The sequence below is a fragment of the Copadichromis virginalis genome, linkage group LG6, assembly GCF_057382275.1.
Source record: "Copadichromis virginalis isolate Kocher_CV1m ecotype Utaka linkage group LG6, C_Virginalis_male_GT1.1, whole genome shotgun sequence".
Taxonomy (NCBI): domain Eukaryota; kingdom Metazoa; phylum Chordata; class Actinopteri; order Cichliformes; family Cichlidae; genus Copadichromis; species Copadichromis virginalis.
In genome coordinates this window covers 28099659-28120604 of record NC_140623.1, presented here as the reverse complement: position 1 = coordinate 28120604, position 20946 = coordinate 28099659, and the positions used below count along the sequence as shown (strand labels likewise).

At 40.7% G+C, this 20946-nt stretch overlaps 1 protein-coding gene across 6 annotated transcripts in view; it reads left to right on the top strand.

Moving 5' to 3' along the window:
• The window catches only part of septin9b (septin 9b), a 70587-nt gene extending 50227 nt beyond the window's left edge, over positions 1–20360 (top strand). For 5 of the 6 annotated variants that reach the window (XM_085459666.1, XM_085459667.1, XM_085459665.1 and 2 more), the window contains 9 exons: positions 3864–4040; positions 7629–7757; positions 7922–8003; positions 8468–8605; positions 11946–12063; positions 14106–14201; positions 14451–14547; positions 17878–17929; positions 18390–20360. In XM_085459666.1, the coding sequence (XP_085315792.1) occupies positions 3864–4040; positions 7629–7757; positions 7922–8003; positions 8468–8605; positions 11946–12063; positions 14106–14201; positions 14451–14547; positions 17878–17929; positions 18390–18606 (1106 nt within the window). In that variant the 3' untranslated portion in view covers positions 18607–20360. Of the gene's footprint in view, positions 1–3240; positions 3370–3863; positions 4041–7628; positions 7758–7921; positions 8004–8467; positions 8606–11945; positions 12064–14105; positions 14202–14450; positions 14548–17877; positions 17930–18389 lie in introns of those variants that run through there. The other variant, XM_085459670.1, reaches the window with a different exon arrangement.
• Positions 20361–20946: the final 586 nt, after the last annotated feature.

The window sequence follows — 20946 nt, the reverse complement described above, 5'->3', positions numbered from 1 at the left end:
ACGTGTCTAACAACCTCGGGATTACTTTCACAGACTTGACAAGGTTAAATTCAGAGAAATGGAGGATACTGTACAAGTGCTAAGTGATATTTCTTGTGGCAAATTAATTGATCCTCATGAGTACAGTTTGCTGGTGTATGCCTTTAAGCTGTACAAACCGTTTCAGTGCGGATGTAAATGCTGTGGTTTGTCTGCTGTGAGGCCCTCTGTGACAAACAGGAAATCTTTTAGAAAACGTGCACAACTGAAACTCGTTTTAATAGAGCAATTATTTTGTAGCATGCAACTCCTATTAAATAAAGACACATTTCGCCATTAAGACAACATAAAATATGTTTGTGTGGAAAACTGTGTCGACTTCTAAAGAGCAAGAACAAAACAGCAAGATGCCATCTTGAGTGCAAATGAACGTCAGCTTCCCATAAAGTGCCCTCATTTGAAAATAACTAACAAGAGATTACTCCAATCTCTTTGATGGGATCTATCCATTCATGCAGGGAAAAGGCTTGAACTCCTCTCCATTCATTAAACAGAGCTCTGAAATCAGTTAATCCCAAAGTGCTGCTTTTTCATATTACGAGGCAAAACATCCTCTGTCTAGTGGGGTTTTTTTTTCTTCTTTTGTCCTCTTCAAAGTGATCTTAAGACAGAATATTTTTGCAGATTAATAAAGCTGTTTTCATTTGAAGTAAGATTCAAGGGCGGTAAAATAAATGTAGTGTGCTTTATCGGTATAGGTGCTCGCTGAGGCTCCTTGATGCATCGTTGTAGTCCACTGCACTTTGCCATCAATTGCTTGCATCTCACAGTTTGATATGTTGTTCCATTATGATGACTCTGCTGAGTCTCTCTCATGTAGAAGCAGTCTTTATTCAACGGCTGTGGCAGCCAAATCATGATCTGAGTCACAGCCTTTGTTTCTGTTCATTTATGAATGAGGTTTGGCGATTAATATGTTCTGCCACTAGCAAGCGTTATTGGTGCTTTTCTTGTGGAACTTTACAACATTATAATCAAGATCTGATGAAAAAATGGTTTTAGCAGAATTGGCTCTTATGTACGTGAAGACCACAAATAATTCTTAGTAAAGTAGATGCCCGCTAGTGGTCAGTTAATGTATAGCTCAGCGATTAATTATATTAATCAATTAGCTGTGGGTTAGCTCAGAGATTAAAAATGAAAGTTCTTGGTTCTCCTTGGAAAAGGAGAAGTGACTTTAAAAACAGTTTCAGTATGCTTGACAGCAGAGAGCTTTCAGGCACTTTCCTGGTATTGATACTTGTTCTCCTTTTTCCCTACGTGTATCACACATTTGTCTGTTTTTGCAGGATTTCAGTAGCCTGGCTTGTTTGCCCCACCTAGCTGGTGGCTGTCCATTATTAGAAAGCAGACTTATAACGTAGTAGGTGGTCTGGGGCTGGCATGGTCAGGGTGACCAGAAGGCAGTTTGGCAAATGCTCTGGATATCGTCATTAAAGCGATCTTTCATTCTGTCATTCAAGAAGCTACTGTTGCATTCACGTTTGATGTCATTGTGCATAGTTAGCCAAACAACAATTTGTAAACCTGTACAAATATTCTGAAACACAGGCTAAAGAAATACCAATCCAAAAACCTTATTGTATCATGTCCAACAGACAGCAGTTATGTGTTGGGTTTCCTGAGGACAGCTGTGCTGCTCGAAATGATCACACTGTGCAGTATTGCCAGGAGGTTTACATCACAGCATGGGTTAAACTCCTGAATTGTTGTGGTGGATGGATTTTCCCCCCATCGAATTGAAAAAGAAATAGCATTTTAATTTCAGTTGAGTGATTTCTCAAGAGAAATGCATTGTTTAGTGATCACTTATTGCCTGATGATTGATTTGTTGAATTTTATCAAGCCACATGAGTAGTTCGTCCACTAAACATTTGGCCATCAGAGTCTGAAAGTCAGAGGTCTGATGGATACCACAGAGACTGCTGAAGGTGCAATAACCTTACTCGTGGTCCAAAATTGTGGCTCTTTGTCTCGCTCAGAGAAGAAGCGGTCATTGATTTCAGACGTACTCAGTATTATGCAAGTGTGTAGAAGGTTGAAATTATGTTATGTTAGTAGACATTCAGTTCAGTTCAGGTTTATGTATATCGCACAAGCTCACACAAGCTTCTCAGGGTGCTTTGTATTATAAATTGAAGCACCCATCTTTGAGACAGAACCAGTGATGGTCAAATGCTCCCCAATGAGCAAGAACTTGGAGACGGTGGGGTGGAAGAACTCAGTTTTAACAGGAAGAAACCTGCAGCAGGCTCAGGAAGGGGCAGCCGTCTGCTACACCGGTTAGTTGGTTGCTAAGTGGAGGAACGTAGAAAAAAAGATGACACAGAGACACCATGAACAGGAAACAACACAAACTATGGGACAATGTAGACAGATGGTAATGACATGCATTAGTGACGCATGAATGCGCAGGGAGTCGACAAAAGTGAGTGGAGAATGGGACGTCCCCCAGCAGCCTGAGCCTATAGCAGCATAACTAAAGTTATGGTGGTTAAGGGCCAACCCTAACTGTAAGGTTTAACCAAAAGGAAAGTTGTCAAGGTAGTCTGATAGCACTGCAGCCATTCCTGTTTGAAAACTCTTATTTAACTTCCTACCTTCTCGTCATGCATGTAGTTTACCTACTTTTTGTGTTACCCAGTTATTTTAATAGATATATCGGTGAACATGTGTGCACTGTTTTTCTAATCTTGGCTAAGGGAAGCATGCATGACTTGTAAAGTAGAAAAGTCTGTGGTTTTCAGGCTTGTGCTGACTAATGGTGTCCACTTGAGAGTGGACACCCACAATCTTGTGAGTCTTTGACTTTCAGCCTCTGTGGGTAAATCTCTGTTTTCTATGCCTGTAAACAACCAGCATGGTATCAATATAAAAACAAAACGCTCACAAAAAAATGTTTTTGTCTTACCCATACCCAGGAAGAGAGAAACTCTGAGCAGGGAGCAGTATCAGAAAGTTCATTGTCATAACTGCTTCATTTATATTTATAGCGTTAAAAGGCATGATGCTGCAGAAAGCACTTTATGGACAAGCTGTTGTTTTAGCGTGCCTCATATAAAGATAAATCCAGGATGGCTGTAACAGATTCAGTTTCAGGTACACGTCTGTGGTTTGTAGTGTCTTTGACTGCAGACCTCACGCAGGCATCGGCACACGCTGTCACAGTACAGGAAATGATATCTCCTCCTACCATAGGAGTGAGTCTTGCTGTTGATGCAAGCACATACTAGTACAGTTGGTAGGGTTGAACTGTTTTTTTTATTTTGCCTGTTGCAGCAGTGCTTTGGCACACAGCCTTCGCCTTCAATTGATCCGCCTTAAAGTGAGGTAAGCTGTGATTTATATTTGGTCGCTTCTTCCACCGAGGTCTGTTCTTTTGTCTTCCTTATTAGTTTATCTTTACTGCAAAACACAGCTGCATTGTTTGACTGTGGCTCCAACTTCCACATCATTATTTTTTGAAAAAGTCAACAGCTTTTGTGCAATGGGTTGCTAGCGTGAGGTGGTTGCTGGAAAGTTTCTTGTTCTTCTATAATGTCTCATTTACACAGTAACTTGTAAAAGGGGGTTGGTGCTATGAATTTTGAGTCTGGTATCCTGTTTCACACAGGAAGTCAGCCTCTCAGATGAGTATCGTGTATGATTTGCACTCCTAACTTGGTGTTCACTGCAGTTAATAAGGTTTCACTTGAATTTATGTTGCTTGTTCAAATGTACTAAATTTAAACGTTAACTTCATAAACTAATGTGCTCAAACATCAAGCTTTGGGGATAAACACCAACAAAATACACTAATTTGTCCCCCTCTTTGTGTCCCTTAGGGTCAGAGGTCAATCTGAGCCATAGCAACATGTCTGAAGCCACCAAGCCCCAACCTCAAGCTAAGGGGGAGAAGACCCCGATCAGCGACACCAGCTATGTGGGCATCGATGCCATCCTGGAGCAAATGAGGAGGAAGGCCATGAAACAAGGCTTTGAGTTCAATGTCATGGTTGTGGGTGAGTAAGACACACAACATTACCCAGTGAAAACCTGTGCTGTTGACTCTAACCCTGTCTTGTCAAATTAAATGGCCAGAGGGGCCGATGGCGCGATATGGCAGCCTCGCTTCTGTCAGTCTGCCCCAGGGCAGCTGTGGCTACAACTGTAGCTTGCCTCCACCAGTGTATGAATGTGAGAGTGAATGAATAGTGGTATTGTAAAGCGCTTTGGGTGCCTTGAAAAGCGCTATATAAATCCAATCCATTATTATTATTATTATTATTATTATTAAATGGAGAAGCGGGGGATGCTAAAGATGCTAAATTATGGCATATAAAAAAGATAATTACAGTGAGTAAAGGTGGTCGCTTTCGTACAAATCTGTGGAATGATGTAAAGGCCTAATTCTAAATGTTTTCCTCCCATCTAGTCTGACCTCACACTTTAATGTTTATTATGCCTTCATGTTAGATTTGAATATAACTATGTAACCAGTTTAAACTAGCACAGATGTGTCCAAGAAGGCTTGAAGCTGTAATTGCTCCCAAGTGTGGTGTGTTTGCAACAGATATTGTCCCAGTCCTGATTTCAGCAAAGCAAAAAAAAGGGGGGGGAATCACATGGGAGTCATTTAAAACTTTTCAGTTTGTGCAGCAACAACTCAAAATGCAGAACAAAGCAACGAAAGAAGAGTTGTGGTTCAAGTAACACATGAGTCAGCATTTAACTGAGACGCAACACACATCAGGAGCACACATATCGCCAGTTAAAAGAGGACATGCTTGGTTTGCTTGCTGTCGATTCAGAAAATCGCTTTTTATATCTATTACGAGGCTGCCGTAAAGAGCAAAGGCAGGACGAACCGTGCGTGTTTGATAGTGTGGTTCTACTTCCCTTGTTCTGGTAACAGTCAGCTAACGTGGCGACTTCCTCAACAAGCTCTCTTTTTGAGTGTCCACAGTTTATCAGACAAACACTCTCACTTGAGAGGATAAACTTAGGCTGTCAGGCTGAGTAATTGCTATAATGATGGCGATTACTCTGACAAGCTGAAGCACACACTCTGTGTGAGACTTCACGTCCTCAGAAAGCAGCTACGCACCTCCAGTTAAGCCTCACCATCAAAGTGTCAGTACATCTATCCAATCCTGCACCTGTGTGCATACATGCATACAAGAGACACAGACCTATGCTAATGTTGCTTATAAGCAAAGGAATGTTATCAAGCTACATAACAATCAGAGATTTTATCTGTTTTGTTTGTTGGTACTGGCCTGTTGGAAGTAACTGTAAAACTCTGATTTGAGGCTCTTCGGGGCTATGTTTAGTACGGTGGCATGTCAGTGCAGCTTCATGGAAATGGATCATAGCATGGCAAATGAGGGCTGCTGCATAGTTACTGTTTATTGCATTGAGTGTGAAGTGAGAGTGTCAGATTTATATTGAGAGCATGATGGTGGAACATGACTCACCGAACGTTTATTTTCTGAGTAAACACAAAAAGCTCCCGAGTGAAACAGCAGCGTGTTTCAATCTCTGTGAGATTTGCATCCCTGCTTACACATTTGTGTTGTTGCAGGAAAACTGCAGATTTCTACCCAACATTGACATGTTTGCTTGCAGTGCCCCAAATGCATCAAGGATAACTGAAAATTAACTGATAAAGTCTATCGCTGTTAAATAACGCTCACTAGGAAAAGAAAAGGCAAGTTTCAACCGGCACGAGGCGTCTTGATTGCCAAAGGGAGCTTTAAAGTACATCACTATAGCAACGTGTCAAGTTCCTCGGGCAATGTGTTAGCAAACACCTAGCACATGATTGGCATCTACTTCTTACTTTCCGTTCAGTGCTGGCCTGCCGTTGGGTTCTGACTGTTTTGACAGCAGGGTGTGCATCATTTTGGTGATAATTGTGAGACTGTCTTCAGCTCTTGCTCAAGGCCATGAAACACAGTAGGAATCTGGCTACCGTGTGTAGTCAGATTACTACTGTTTTGTTGTTGTTGTTTTCTGTAGTTAGATTTGTTAGATTTCTTTTAGTTAACGTTAAGAGATAATCTATTCCCATTCTAATAAAGTTCCTGCTGGCTAACAGATTTGCTATTTGAGTGGTTAGTTGAAATGTAAAAGGTTAACTGGTGTTGGTCTTGTCCCTTGTGGTCTTGTGGTATTCAGAGAATGCATTTGACCCTAATTTCTCCCCTCAGCTACCTAGTCCTGGCCAATGTGTCTAAGTGTGTATGTCAGTAGAAGAAGGAAAGAAAATGTGACCATGTGCTTGTGGGTGAATGCATACAGCAGAGCAGACTGCATGTGAAGTGTGTGCTAAAGAGGCAGTGTGTTTATGTAAGGTGAGAGAGAGGTGGTAAAGGCCACCAAGAGGCGTCACAAAGGGACTGGCAGCTTGGCGACTCTCCATATGCCCTATCAGATACCCACAGAGTCTACATTTAGGACAGGAAATGTGGGACATGGCACACAGAGTGGGTCTGTGTGCAGTGACCCGTTAATCCGGTTACTCCTAATGTTTCAAAATGATGCTAGTATCAAATCAAGATTTTCGCTTCCACCTTGTATTATTTTCGTCCAGTCAAAGGAAACCAACTCGTTGTTGTTTCAGCACAAGCACGCATTTGTTTAGTCGATGTTTCCATTGGCTAAACAAGCAATGAATAGCATCACAGTATCGCTGTAAGTCACCTTTAACTTCATAGACTCGCCATGTTGGCATCCTCTGTCCACAAGTTCGACATATTTAATATCTGACAATCGTGCGTGTCATGGTTTTAAATAATGATGTCGTCAGGCATACAGCTAATGCTTAAGCCAGTCAGAGTAAAGTTGAGCTACAGGAAAGGGAGCTACAGCAACTGTGAATTATGCAAATCTACCTCAGTCTTTAGAGTAAAAATGTAGAAGTGGAAATGAGCAGATTGACTAAATTTAAAATTCATTTGGAAGTCAAAAAAAGAAACGTAGCCGAACGACTCTGGATACCATACTATGCAGGTGCACATTTTTTGAGGCTTTTAGATGTCGGAGTATAACTCTTGTACTGATTAATAAATACTAAATGTAATGTATTGACAAGTATGATAAGTATACACTGTGGAAGGGGAAATTGCATTTTTATTCATGGTATCAACAGCAGTGGACCTTTTTTAATTAAGTAAGAGAAATGACACTATAATATTGTATAATAAGTATATATGCACTTTCTACTTAGTTTCCACCCACCCCATCTCACTAAGACCATATTCAGTAGAATTATATAATACTGGAGACACAACGTAAGAGGATTCAGCCCCTAGTGGGTGATGTCTGCATCTCTGTGTGTGGTCTGTACAATACTGTGGCGTCCAAAGGTGGCTCTTCTGGGGGCTATAACGAGGCTCCCAATGCAACTACACACCCACCACACAACCCATGCAGAAGAGCGTAAGGTCCTGTTATAAGATGTAGTTTTCCCCACTCTGAGGTTTTAAAAAAAGAGAAGCTGAATTGTGCTTTTGTCTTCAGAGGGATTTCCCTTCTGACCGCCTAAGATGGTTGTTTTCCTACTTTTACTAAATGTTGCATGTTCGTCTGTTCGTTTTTCGGATCAGGGCAAAGCGGCCTGGGAAAGTCCACTCTGATGAACACGCTGTTCAAATCCAAGGTGAGCCGTAAGTCTGTGCAGCCCAACGTGGAGGAGAGGATCCCCAAGACAGTCGAGATCAAGTCCGTCAGTCACGGTATGCCGTGTTTTGTAGCCTACCACCTGATGCAGCACATATTGCATTAATAATATGAAATATGGGCTTTCTGTCTAATCTGTCATTATAAATATATAAACGGTACATCGTTCTGGCAAAAGTGAAGTGTCCTAAATTACACGAATCACTTTTTCTTTCTGTAGATGTTGAAGAGAAAGGTGTTAGGATGAAGCTAACAGTTATTGACACTCCTGGCTTTGGGGATCAAATCAACAATGAAAACTGGTGAGCCCAGACTTGATCTACCTACAATCACTTCCTGTACTTATTCAATTTGTCTCAAAGCTGAAACTCAATTTCTTTCTGTTTTTGTTTTTTTTAAACACTTTTTCCATTTTATTTTGTTTAATCAAGACGGTGGATTTCATGTTATTATTTTATCATTTAAGTGTTGAGGAAATGTGATTCAGTTTTTGTGTAAGTAAAATATGCATGATTTAATTAGAAGTTATAATGTCTTAAAAGTGTCTTTAGCATTACAGGAACATTTGCCTCCCTGGAGGCAATGCTGCATGTTATAATATCGCTATATCACCGAAAAGGAAAAAAAAATCCGTAGTTTTTTCTTTACAAATTTCTTTGGAGCTTATAAGTTAATGTTGCAGAACAAAAGGAGTCACTGTAGCAGAGTAACTGTTTACAAGAGGTTTTGAGGTAATAGTTTCTTTCCTTAATTTTCTTTGTTACAGCTGGCAACCCATCATGAAGTTCATCAATGACCAGTATGAATCCTACCTGCAAGAGGAAATCAACATTAACAGGAAGAAAAGGATCCCAGACTCCAGGGTGCACTGCTGCATATACTTCATACCTCCCACTGGCCACTGGTAAGAGCCTGTATTAAAATGATACAAGCTCCTACTCCTTTTTTCTCACCACAACTACAGAGGGTCTTCAGGGGACCTCCCCCGACCTATTGTCTCTTTCTAGCTCTTTAACCACATCGCTTTCCTGGTCTTTTTCATCTCACTCTCTAATGACCACATGTGGAACTCGTTCTCTCCTCAAAGACACGTAAGAGTCACTCGAAGGGTCACATTTCACAAAGAAACTGAACTCTGCAGCTTCCGCTGTATTCCTTTCATTCTGAGCCGTCTCTCTCTTAAATATCTCTCGGCTTTATCATCTGTGACTGAATAGAGAGATGTGATATCGAGCAGTTGACGGAAACTTGATGATGAAATCCAGTGCGACAGTGGTCGGAGACGAGCGTGTTTCACTGAGCCGCCAAATGTGCAAAAGACGTGGTTGGAGGCTAAAGCAGAAACAAAATGGTGTGAATGATTCTAACATACCAAAGTGTGGACCAAAAGAGTGCAGGTGTCTCATTTAGCAACTAATGCTAGTGTCCTTGTGTTACCTCAGGAGCAAGAAAGATACTGTCTCTTGAGTGTGTGTGATTGATAAAGCCACCTTGGCTTTAAAATATTGTACATATGTGAATTAAAACACTCAAAGCTTTAATGCGCACCAACTGTAAACACCCATTAACTGGCTTTCTTACCGCAGATCCAACCCAGTCGCATATTTCTGTGCACTAATAACTCAACAGTTGTTCCACTTAAATGTTTTTCAAGGATCGAGGGATGACATGTGCGAGCCCCACAGTTTGACAGACCCCCTCATCATCTGCTCATGTCACCACAGCTGTTGCTTCAGCGAGTGTGTGTTCGTGTGTACCCTTGTTCTTGTAAAGCAGGGCGCAGGGAGTGGACTCAAGTGGGCAGTGGGCATGCTGAAACTTGCACGGGTGCGCATATGTGGATACCCTGAATGTGTTTGTGGATAATTGTGCTTACAGCTGCAGAGTTCAGTCCACCCTCTTCTATTGTGACTGTGCATTGCTTCTCTTAGTGCCTAAATCCTCCAGCGTCATCTTTGTAATCATAGTATTGCTGCAGGTCAGATACTGCTCATAAGCAGAGGTGCCCGCTTTGCAAAAATTCACACCTTTTTTCTTAATCAAAAGTTATAAACATCTGTCAGGAAGTGATCTTCCTTACAGCTATCCAGAGAGTTGTATGCAAGAATAAAGGAGACATCTGCTGGGGCTACCGTTGGGGTATGGCACGTGGTAGAGAGTTCCTGTTTGGTAGTTTCATACGTACATATAAGGATACTTACAAACCTACGGCAGATCTTTGCAGTTGTTTTTTTTTTTTTTTAACTTAGTAGAAGTGATTCACAAATAAAATAAGAACATAAGTCCCTGAAAGAATCACAAAACTCTTACCCTATTATGCTCTGCTTGCTTATTTTCTCATTTTAAATTCTCACAGTAATGTTAGCTGAAGGTTTTTTAAATGAGGCCTGTTACCAATTACCCAGACACAATGCCAAAGGCTTCTGGATGCCTGCGCCATGTGACCAAGAATGACAGGAAGCAAAATGACGACAGATTGAGCTTTCATAAGCCTCTATCGTTGGAGATGTGCATTTCGGTTGCTACTGTGGTTTCGGATCGAAGAGCAGCGCTCAGTGAAGCAAGACACAGCCTTGGCATCAAAGAAGCCATTTCCGATAATGGCAGCATCAGGCACATTATTTTCATGTTGTCACGAGAAAACAAAGACTCCACTTTGGCTCTCGTCAACTCCGAGCTGGTTTTCTGACCCGTTGCTGAAATGGTGGGAGGGGAGTGCTGCTCGCAGTGTGGTTGGTTGTTTTCTCCTCATTTCATTTGACCACCGAGCTAACCATTCTCAGTTCATTTAAACGTCACTGCTATGTTCTTCGACTTGCTAGACAGAAGGATTTATTCATGCATGCACAGACATACAGTTGTACGTCTGTGCATGCATCCATGTTTAATTTATAAAGACTGTCCATGCTGCATATGTTGCGGTAAGAGTGCATGTGTACATCTGAAAGTGTGCATGTATGCTCTGTCATGCATGTGATGCTGCACACATGTACATATAGCCCCAGTTTATTTATGCACTGACACACATGGATCGTGAGCCACAGTTTTTCTTTTTTTGGAGGGGGGGATATCCTTCCTGTCTGCGTATTTATTTCACGTGACATTTTGCCCCCTGAGCATTTGATGCCTCGCTTATTCTGCATCGCTCCTCTCTCTTTACCTCTGCTGCTCTGTTTCTCTTGTCCTGTCTCTGTGCTCTGTGTAGCACAAGCTCATCCCATTTTGATGGTGACATGTCTGTCAGTTGCTCTGGAGAACTTGCCTGGCATCCTTCCTCCCTCCAGCTGCCTCTGGGTCTTTGAACCAGGCTGGCTGAGGTTAATTGGAGGGCAGAGCAGACAGCATGAAAGGAAACTGTGTGCAGGAGCAACTGGAGGCAACATGGAACAACAGTGTGCACACTGACGGTCCTAATCATTGCTACGCTAGGCACGATTACAGGCTGCTAAAGGAGAAACGTAAACAACTTTAATCAAACACACTGTTAAGATGTGAAAGATTCACAAAGCCAGTGAGGAGGAATGCTTTTATCTAAACTGGCTTTGAGTTAGGCGAAAGCAGGATATTAAGGACAAATGGGGAAAATGGTGAACCTGTCAAAATGAGAAAGCCCCTCTGTGTGTTACAGCGACATGGTTTCAGGGCGAACAGAAAGACTGCAGTGGACCATGACTGCTCTCTAGTGGTTGTTCTCTTTCCTTACAGTCATGTCAGTTCTTAAATATAACTTCCAGTTGCCTGTTTGGAGCAGTGAAGTACATGTAATTAACCACGTTTGCTATTTTTGGTGCAGTCAACTACTGAAAAGAAACAGTTTGAGTCTCCCCCCCCCCCCCGTTCTTCTCTTTTACTGCAAGCTAGGCATTGGTCAGTGCTCACACTGGAGAACATCATCAGGCGCAAGCTCCTGGAATTATTGATTATTTCATATTATTAGCAAACATTTGGAATATTTTATTTAGGTACCTGCCTAACTGATTGATCCTGTATGTGGCGATTCCTGTATACAATATCTAAAACCTAAACTGACGTTCCTGCACTTTTAATTAAATTATTATTACTATTCACTTAAAAATGAAACAAGGTGTTTACATCTTGGTGTCTTTTTATCTGTAGTATAAATTGCTTTGTCCTTCCATAGTGTAAGACCTCTTAATTTAGAACCTCCTTGCGCATTTATGTGTAAAATATGAATTATTTTACTTAAAGTAAAATTGAATTTTGTTGTCTTTTTCATCTTCCAGTCTTAGGCCTCTGGATGTGGAGTTTATGAGGCATCTCAGTAAGGTGGTCAACATCGTTCCTGTCATTGCCAAGGCCGACACTCTCACCCTGGAGGAGAGGGACTCCTTTAAAAAGACGGTGAGAGAAGTGTGTTTGCATGCATTGCTGGGTCTTGGTAACTGCATCGTGTTAGCTGTGTGCGAGACCTGGCTTGCAGTAGCCTGTAGGAGCGCTTCAGAGTGTGCTTAAGATAAATAAATGCAGTGCGTTGGTAGATCGGACGACAGAGTGTGTTCATGAACACAGGTGTGTTCAGTAACCAGTAATAATCATTAATCACTGGTGTATAGAAGCTGCCAGGCTTAACCACAAACTGAAGCCATCTGTGCAAACTCACACTCCATCCATCCTGGGAAATACTCTATTATCTCTGTGAACTGTGAACATTTTAAGCTCTTATTAATTACAGATATTTAAGAACTGTTTATCTAAGCAACAATCCAAGAGATTTAAGCCCACTTTCCAGCTAAGCAGACAGGCTCTTCGTTTGGCTACCACTGAATTATGGGGTGAGCATACAATACAGCCAAGCTCAAAGAGGTCTCCACTGTGCAATAAAACATGACTAGAATTAAATGAGTTCAAAATTAGCATTTTAGTAAACCCTGAATATTCATCAGTTTCTCTAAATAATCTGAGATAATTTGCCCGTTTTTGATACGTGAGTTTATTTTTTCATTGTTAAGTCCCATACTGTTTTTTTTTTAACGCCGCAGAGCTTTTATACATGCAGTTACGGTTCCCAAACTAAACAACATAATGAATTTTATGATCTCCTGGCTTTTCCTCTATTTCAGCAACATGATGGGCATTTTTTATTTTTGGCAAATGGCAAGAAATCTTTATTGTCACTGAAGTTTTTTAAGCACATTTTAGCAAATGCATCCAGGCTAACCACTGTAAATCTGTGCAGGCTTTCATCCACAGAGTGTAATTTGGGGGTATATTTGGCTTTACAGTCAACACTTTGACTTGTAAACCTGACAATCTGTAGCCTCACACCGCTCACCTTCTTATCATGGCTTTCCCTGCTAAACAGATTCCTGCTTCACCTGGGTTGAGTCCCTACGTGATGCTGAATCTCTTCCTCGCTGCGTTTCTCTGCTGGATTATTTTCACTCCACAGGAGGCAGACAGCCACCTGCCTTCCTCCATCTTTTTCTCTGTGTCACATCCCTTGTTTTAAGAATGCAGACTTCCCAAAAGCTTTATTCATTTTAGAGAGGTGGAAGCACAATGGGTGTCTTGGCTACCAGTCTCCCCTCTATCCCAGTAACACAGTCCAATAAGTACAAAGCAGAGTCTGCTTTCTGGTTTCTGTGCCAGGCCCTGGCAGAGAGTCGAAGCCTCGGGGCTTGTAGCTGGATTGTTTTGGTTGGCTGCACATGCTCTGTTTGACCCTGAAGATTATTGACTAAAAGCTTCTCGTGCCAGTTTTTTTTTTCCCTCCCATTATCCCCGCAGCAACTTAACATGCAACCAGAACAAGCTGAATTTTTTTTGTTTTGTTTTTTATTAAATGTTGGGTCTCGGTGTGTTCAACTATGAATGTGTGTTCACATAACCACCGCTGATGTGGCTTTTTTGTAGGATTTCACTTGGTTCGCATCCTTTAATGTAACCCTGAGAAAGCTTCTAAGGATGCACAATAAAAATGTTTGATCAAGGACCAAGTGGAAATTGTCAGAGTAGTAATTGTGGGAGTGAACAGTCATTCATTAAAAGGACATTTCTCTCAGAAACTTTCCTGCGCCCGTGCCCGAGTTTTAGTCGTTTTAAAAGCATGCTGAAATTGAGGGGTGGAGATTTTATGAGCTGTACCTCTGTCTGGATGTCAGACTTCTCAAGAAAGTCTGTTGTTAACCAGCGTGTCCCTGCCCCTTTCTGTCACGGGTATCAACAGCTAGCTTATATTCTGTTATACTGGTTTGACAAAATGCTCCAGGACACAGTCAAGTGAGTTTGTGCACAACTGCCACAGTCTCACTCGCCGTTTGTACATTTTTATCTGCGTAGACTGAAGCATCTTCATTTATATATTATGTGCCGGTGTGACTTTTTTGCATTTTTTGTCATCTTAACTTTATTGTTTTTGTGTGTCATTCTTTACTTGTGTATAGATTAGGGAAGAGCTGCGAGCCAATGGGATCGATGTTTATCCTCAGAAAGAGTTTGATGAGGATGCAGAGGACAGGATGATCAATGACAAAATCAGGGTAAGTTGATACTGCTTTGTTCATTCACTTCGAATTTTAACAGCAAACCTAAAGAATAGCATCCTGTGGCTACAGCATGGATGTAATGTAAGCCTTTGTTAGATGCAACTTTTTTGATCTCCGGTATGTGTTTCTTTGGAAAATCCATGATAACTGGGGAAATTGCAACAAGTCAAACATGACCTGAAAATGAATCGGTGCAAACACTTCAGCGTTTTCTCTTCATGTTTGCATGTGTGCACTCAACAGGAGATGACCCCTTTTGCTGTGGTGGGCAGCGACCAGGAGTACCAGGTGAACGGAAAGAGGATTCTGGGAAGGAAAACAAAGTGGGGCACCATAGAGGGTAATACACACTTGCAAATAAAACACCACAGCTGGTTAGTTTCCCTGCCAGATAATAGAAAATGAATAACAAGGTAGAACAATGTGATCATTTATTTACTGTCTCGATGTAGATCGGCCATGTCGACATGTAGCTGTCACTGCCAGTGCCACTAATTGCTCCAGCAAAGCAGTTAAAAAAATACTTGGCTTGGCCTAATAATGTTATAATGTCCATCTGGTCAAACGTTAAAACGGCCCATTTCCTGTACTCATGACTGGGTCGCACCTGTCCAGACGACAGTGCCAAAGCCATCTGACTTCACCCAATAAATAATACAGCAGCATGCATGCTACAGTTACTAACTACAGTTGAGTTGTCTCACCTTGCTCATGCTGGTATTTGTGGTGGCAAAATGACCAGCAAAACCAGCAGACTGATTTTGGTGAACTTTCAGCATGTGGAAAGTTAGAGACTGCTGCTTGAAAACGTGGCCAGCTAGTTTAACCATCTGCTGTTTGAATCCTTGTTTATATAAGTTTCTCTGAGTCTGTAACTTGGGAGACGTAGGAGACAGGAGGAAAAGATTTGCAGACACTTTCTATGTCCTTTGAGATTACAGGAAGAAACATAAAACACACGCACACTGTCTCACAGACACACTTGCATGCAATAACTTCTGTGATGTGCTTTACATTTGTTGGCCGGTGCTGCACGCTCACAGTGCCAAAGAGGTTCTTAGCAAGTAACTGTACTTGCATTACTCACAATTGTGCAAGTGTGTGTGTAGAGATGGAGAAAGAGCGAGGACATCTCTCTGGACACGTAGCAAAAAGACAAAAAGCCAACGGAAGGATAGCTCAGCAGGGACCTATCACTGTTTAATAGTGTCTCCTGCTAAGGACACCCTTCAGCACAGTCCTTGCAGAGCATCTAGTTCATTTGCTGTCCTATAAATGCATTGTAATGTATAAATCATTCACCAAAAAAACCCCTCAAGCTATTTAATATCATGTAAATGATAAATGTAAATGACTCAGACTATGTTTGTTTTGTGATTCAGTGTAGCTGGGGAAACGCCCAGTGTTCACTATGAAATATGACCTTGAAATACTGTGTCTGAAACACAACAAATGTTCAGATAAACAAGAGCATTTCAATCACACAAGTATCTAAACAGTATGGTAGTATGCAAGACTTGGCGTGACGCTTCGAGCAGAAAACACTGGGATAAAAATAAAAAAATGATTTCAAAGATAAGGATTCAAATGCAAATAAACAAAATGCAGTGATTTGTAAACCTGTATTTTATTCGATAGCACATAGAAAACATATCAAATGTTTAAACTGAGAGACTCATGCTCATTTTGAATGTGATGGTAGCAACTGAAGAAAAAAGTATGGACGGAGCAACAAAAGGCTGGAAAAGTAAGTTGTACTAAGAGGAAACAGCTGGAGGAACATTTTAGATTAACTGAGATCAACTGGCATCGGGTCAGTAACATGACTGGGTATAAAAAATGGATGGATGGGTTCAACCTGCAAAAAGCTGTCTATACATTGTAGAATCATTTCAGAACAGTGGATATAAATTATTAATGAATAATAATTGCAATGACTTTGAATATTTAAAATCACTTAAAATGGACTGAGGCAAAGTGGGAAACCGTTCGGTGGTCAGACGGATCAAAAGTTGAAATTATTTTTTGAAAACACCATGTGCTCCAGACTAAAACAGAGGGCCCATCTGGCTTGTTCATCAGCTCTCAGTTCAAAAGCCTGCATCTCTGATGGTGTCGGGGTGCATTAGTGGCTGTGGAATTGGCAGCTTGCACATCATGAATGGCATCATCAGTGCTGCAAAGTAAATACAGGGTCTAGAGCAACATACGCTTCACTGAGATGACCTCTTTTTCAGGGAAGACCTTGGATATTTCAGCAAGACGATGCTAAATCACATACTGGATCTACTGGTTCTGTAGTAGAAGAGTCTGGGTGCTGAACTAGCCTGCCTGTAATCCAGACCTTTCACCAAAACATCATAAAGCAAAAATATGACAAAGACAACCCAAGACTGTTGAGCAGCTATAATCATTTATCAGACTAAAATGGGACAACATTCCTCCCCCAAAAGTCCAGCAGCTGCTCTTCTCAGCTCCCAGATGTTTACAGCCGTAAACACAGCACTTCCTCATCTTTTATGAAACATTTTGCCATCAAATTCAAACTGACCTGAGTTTGGACCTTGGTGGTACATTTTCTTAGTTTAAACATTAAATGTTTTATGATAAATACAATATAGGTTTATGAAATTGCAATCATTGCATTCTGTTTTTAATGTACATGTCGCACGGTATCCCAATACTTTCAGGTTTGACTTTGTACTTCTAGTGTATAAACCTGCTTTATATTCAGAGGTGCATGCAGACTTTTCTTCCTCCTCAAAACATGGTACTTTGGACTTTTAACCTTTCAATTTTACATTCTGAAGATGTCCAGTCTACTCATACGAAAGCTTACAAATGAATTCTGTAGAACCGCAAGGTGAGGGAGATAGAGTACAAGAATTTCAGGACAAATGCAGTCTTGTCTGGCTAAGAGAACAGTGGCTCAGTTCTGGTTAAGCCAAGTAGTAAGAGAGCGGGAACAGGGAAAAGAAAGGGAGAGAAAGCTCCCGGACATGCCGGCACCATCATCATAAATTAAGCCTCAGAGGAGGACTAAGTCTCTATACTATCACAAGCACTGAAAATACTGTTTATTTTCAGGGGCTGTGTTGGTAACGGGTATATTAGACATACATATCGATTGATATAACAGCTCCTCACTGCTAGTTGAGGAGTAGAGCGTCTAGACACCAGCAGTTCAGCTCGTTACAAGTTGGTATCTTGTTCCCTTGATGCCGTTAATCAGCGCTCACAGGCCCAGCAGTTATTCCACTCTCCCACTTTCAAAGAGAATTAAATTTCCTGCCCTGGATTTCAAAGCTTTACTTAAGTAGTAGCCTCCTTTACTTCATTTTCACTAGACATAATCTATAATTCAAACATGTTAGGCCTACTAAAGGCACCACAAGCTTGTCATAGGGAATTTGTTAAAACGTCTTACTTAAAGTTCTCCAATACAGTGAAGAGCTCTGATGTGTTAAATTGCTGGAAAGTGGAGGAGGGAGTTATCATGGCTTAAGAAAATTGCTGTAGATGTCATGTTAGAGGACGCCCTTCAACTGGATTGTGAACGGCACTGCCATCTTGTGATCTTTTTAAGGAATTGCAAGAAAGCAGGATTGGAAAGGATTTGGGATTGTTTTGTGAATTTAGTCTCAGCGATTTGCTCTTTCTCTCTTTGCAGTTGAGAACATTGCACACTGTGAGTTTGCTTATCTCCGAGATCTCCTAATCAGGTGAGCATCCATCACACTTCTACATTTATTTTAATGTTTTTGTTTTTTAGGGGTATAGTGTGATTTGAATAAAAACCCAGCTACAGGTTCACCATTTTGCTAAATCAGAGCTCACTCTGTCTTTTAGATGTGCTGAAATGAATTGGAGACAGGAGTGATTCTATAAAGCTTCAATTTCCGACTGAAATCAATACCAATGAAATTCCTTTTGATGTTTTGAGTGCTTCCCTAGACAGTGGTAGAGCAGGCATTTCTACTCAGGTTCTTCCAATGAATCTGTGCATTTAAGCTTGTTAGTGTAGGACTGACTCCTCGCACACAGTATGCAAATACATGCGATTGTTTCCACAACACATGACCATAAATATAGAGTGATACCTGTTGTAGGCATTTCCTGTTAAGCTTGCTTTGCGGTATTTTCTCATTAGATGTAATACTCTCTTCTTCGTCTTGTTTTCAGGACACATATGCAGAACATCAAAGACATCACATGCAGCATCCACTATGAGACATATCGTGTTCGCCGGTTAAATGAATCCAACATCCTTTTCACCTCTAACCCGCCTGACCATCCTGCTGTTCAGCCAAAGGCCAATGGCCAGCCCGAGGAGCAGCCCGCCACCCCGCAGCCAAACGGAGTCGCTGCTCAGCACGAAGCCTTGTCCCACGAGATGTAGAGGGTCTAATGTGGAGCCAAATTGCCAATTTATGATATCAGGACACAGCTTGGCACAAAGCGTACACTCTCTTGCATATATTCTGTTTACAAAAACAAGCCCAGATGTACACAAACACACACACACACGCATTCATGCTGTGAAGATCATTTTTATTACCAAGAAGGACTACCTAACTACATCTTTTAATTTATCAGGAAGTTACAAGAAACAGAGCGGAGAGTAAATTCCTACATTTTTTCCATCCATGGAGCTGTTTTCTCATCTTTTTACATCATTACAGTTGAAAGCAAAATCACATCCTCGCTGTGGGCCACAATATCATACAGTGATCTATTTCTTTCTTACTTTCTTTTAGTTCGTTTTCCCGTCATGATAACTGTCAAGTCCAATCTACATTCAGGATTGTTTACAGAAATCCACAGAAGTCATCCACACACACAGATAATCGAAATTATGGGTCGACAGAAGTGTTGGCGAGCCAAGGCTGCACGGATGAGGAGAAATGTCATGTTGCAGAGTACAGTAGAGCTTTTGAGATGCCAGTAGATTAGCTCTAAACTACACCTAACTTAGTGCCACTGACCCAGTAAGACTTGTGTTGTGGTGTATAGTATTGTATAGTCGCTAGGGTTAAGTAGGGATATGTAGGTTAGGCTTATAGTGTTACAGAGAAAGTAAAGATATTGTTGACACCTCCGCATTGTAGAATTAAACAGACAAGCGGTAGCAGTGTGGAGTAGCTTTTGGAAACAACGAGTCTTGTAATTTTCCAGTGTTTTTAGGATGTTTTTTAAAACCCTCCCCCCTTTTTTTGCCAAACAATATTGTCTCTTTCCATATAATGCCAATGTTGTGTAATACAGTCATTTTGCATTGCTCTTTTACTGTTGTATTTTAATTGCTAATGTTCTAATTTTATTGTGTAAGATGGGGGTGCAACTGTTATCCCATGCAGCCGTTTTGTCCTTTTTTTTCTGACCAAATAAAAGTCCATTTTCTTTTCTAAAGAGAAGCACATACAGTATACAGTATAGATCTGATTTTATCAATAGGTATTTATGTGTGTGTTTAATGTAATCACTTTAATTCATCGTTGATTCCAGCTGTTGGCTTCCGGTTTGTTGCAGGTCTTAACCAGTGATGATAATTTAGATTTAGAATATGTTTGGGTTTTTTGTATCATGCAGTATTTTCTACGCTGTTTGTGAGACTTTACCGTACCTGGCAACCAGTAACTTTCCAAGAATTGATCATTTTGTACATTGAATTTTATTATTTACAATCTGTCATGCCAACAAATAATGGGAAGACGGTGACTTTTACATTGCAAGCTTACATCATTTCATCAGAGGCAGATGTCCCTCGCAGTTGTGGCAGAACAATTTGTACCTAAAAGCCTGAAATGATACCTCTAAATGTTGCCTGTCATATCATATGATATACATCACGTGATTATATTCTTTGGGGGGGAAAAGTATTTTTAAAAGCTCATGGGATATTTTATAGAGACTACATCTAAATATACCATTCTAATTTCCAAAAGAGTCAACAGTATAATTGAAGTCAAAGATATTTTCATTACTTAAGAGTAAAGAAAAGAAAAACAAAACTATTGTTTATCAAGAGAAAGTTATTGGGTTACACTGTTTACCGTTGTATAGTTCTTGTGTAATTTGTCATGGTATTATAGATCAAGGTTTATCTTTGATATGCTATCTCAAAGAATAAAGATTGATATTTTTATTGTTTAATAGTTGTTTATTTTTTTTCTCCAAAATGTACAAATGAAGAAGGGTAGAGGTCATTTTTTACTTTGCTTTTCAAAAATGAAATGAATGGCCCAGTCCTCACAGTGTTTACACTCCTCACAGCATGCTAGTATCTCATCACTTACCGCCTACGGTTAAAAGGATAATCATTTCAAAAATTCTAATTTCAGTTTACCGTATTTCCCGGACTACAAAGCGCACCTGAATATTAGCCGCACAAGCTAAAATCAGGGGAAAATCCTGTTTTGTACATACATTAGCCGCACCTGACTAAAAGCCGCAGGGTTCAAAGCTTGTGCAAAAAGTAGCGGCTTATAGCCCGACAATTACGGTACTCCTTTTTTCATATTTAAGACTACACCTCATATACCTGGTTTTTGAAGGCAGATCTTTTTCCCCCCAATCAGTTAAATGAAAGTCAAACGTTAATTGAGCAAAACTTATTTTGGGTACAGCCGTTTAATTCAGTTCAGTTTTATTTATTTATATGGTGCATAATCCCCATTCATAATTATAGAAAGAAATCCCAACAATCAGGTGATCCCATAAGAGCAAGAACTTGGCGACA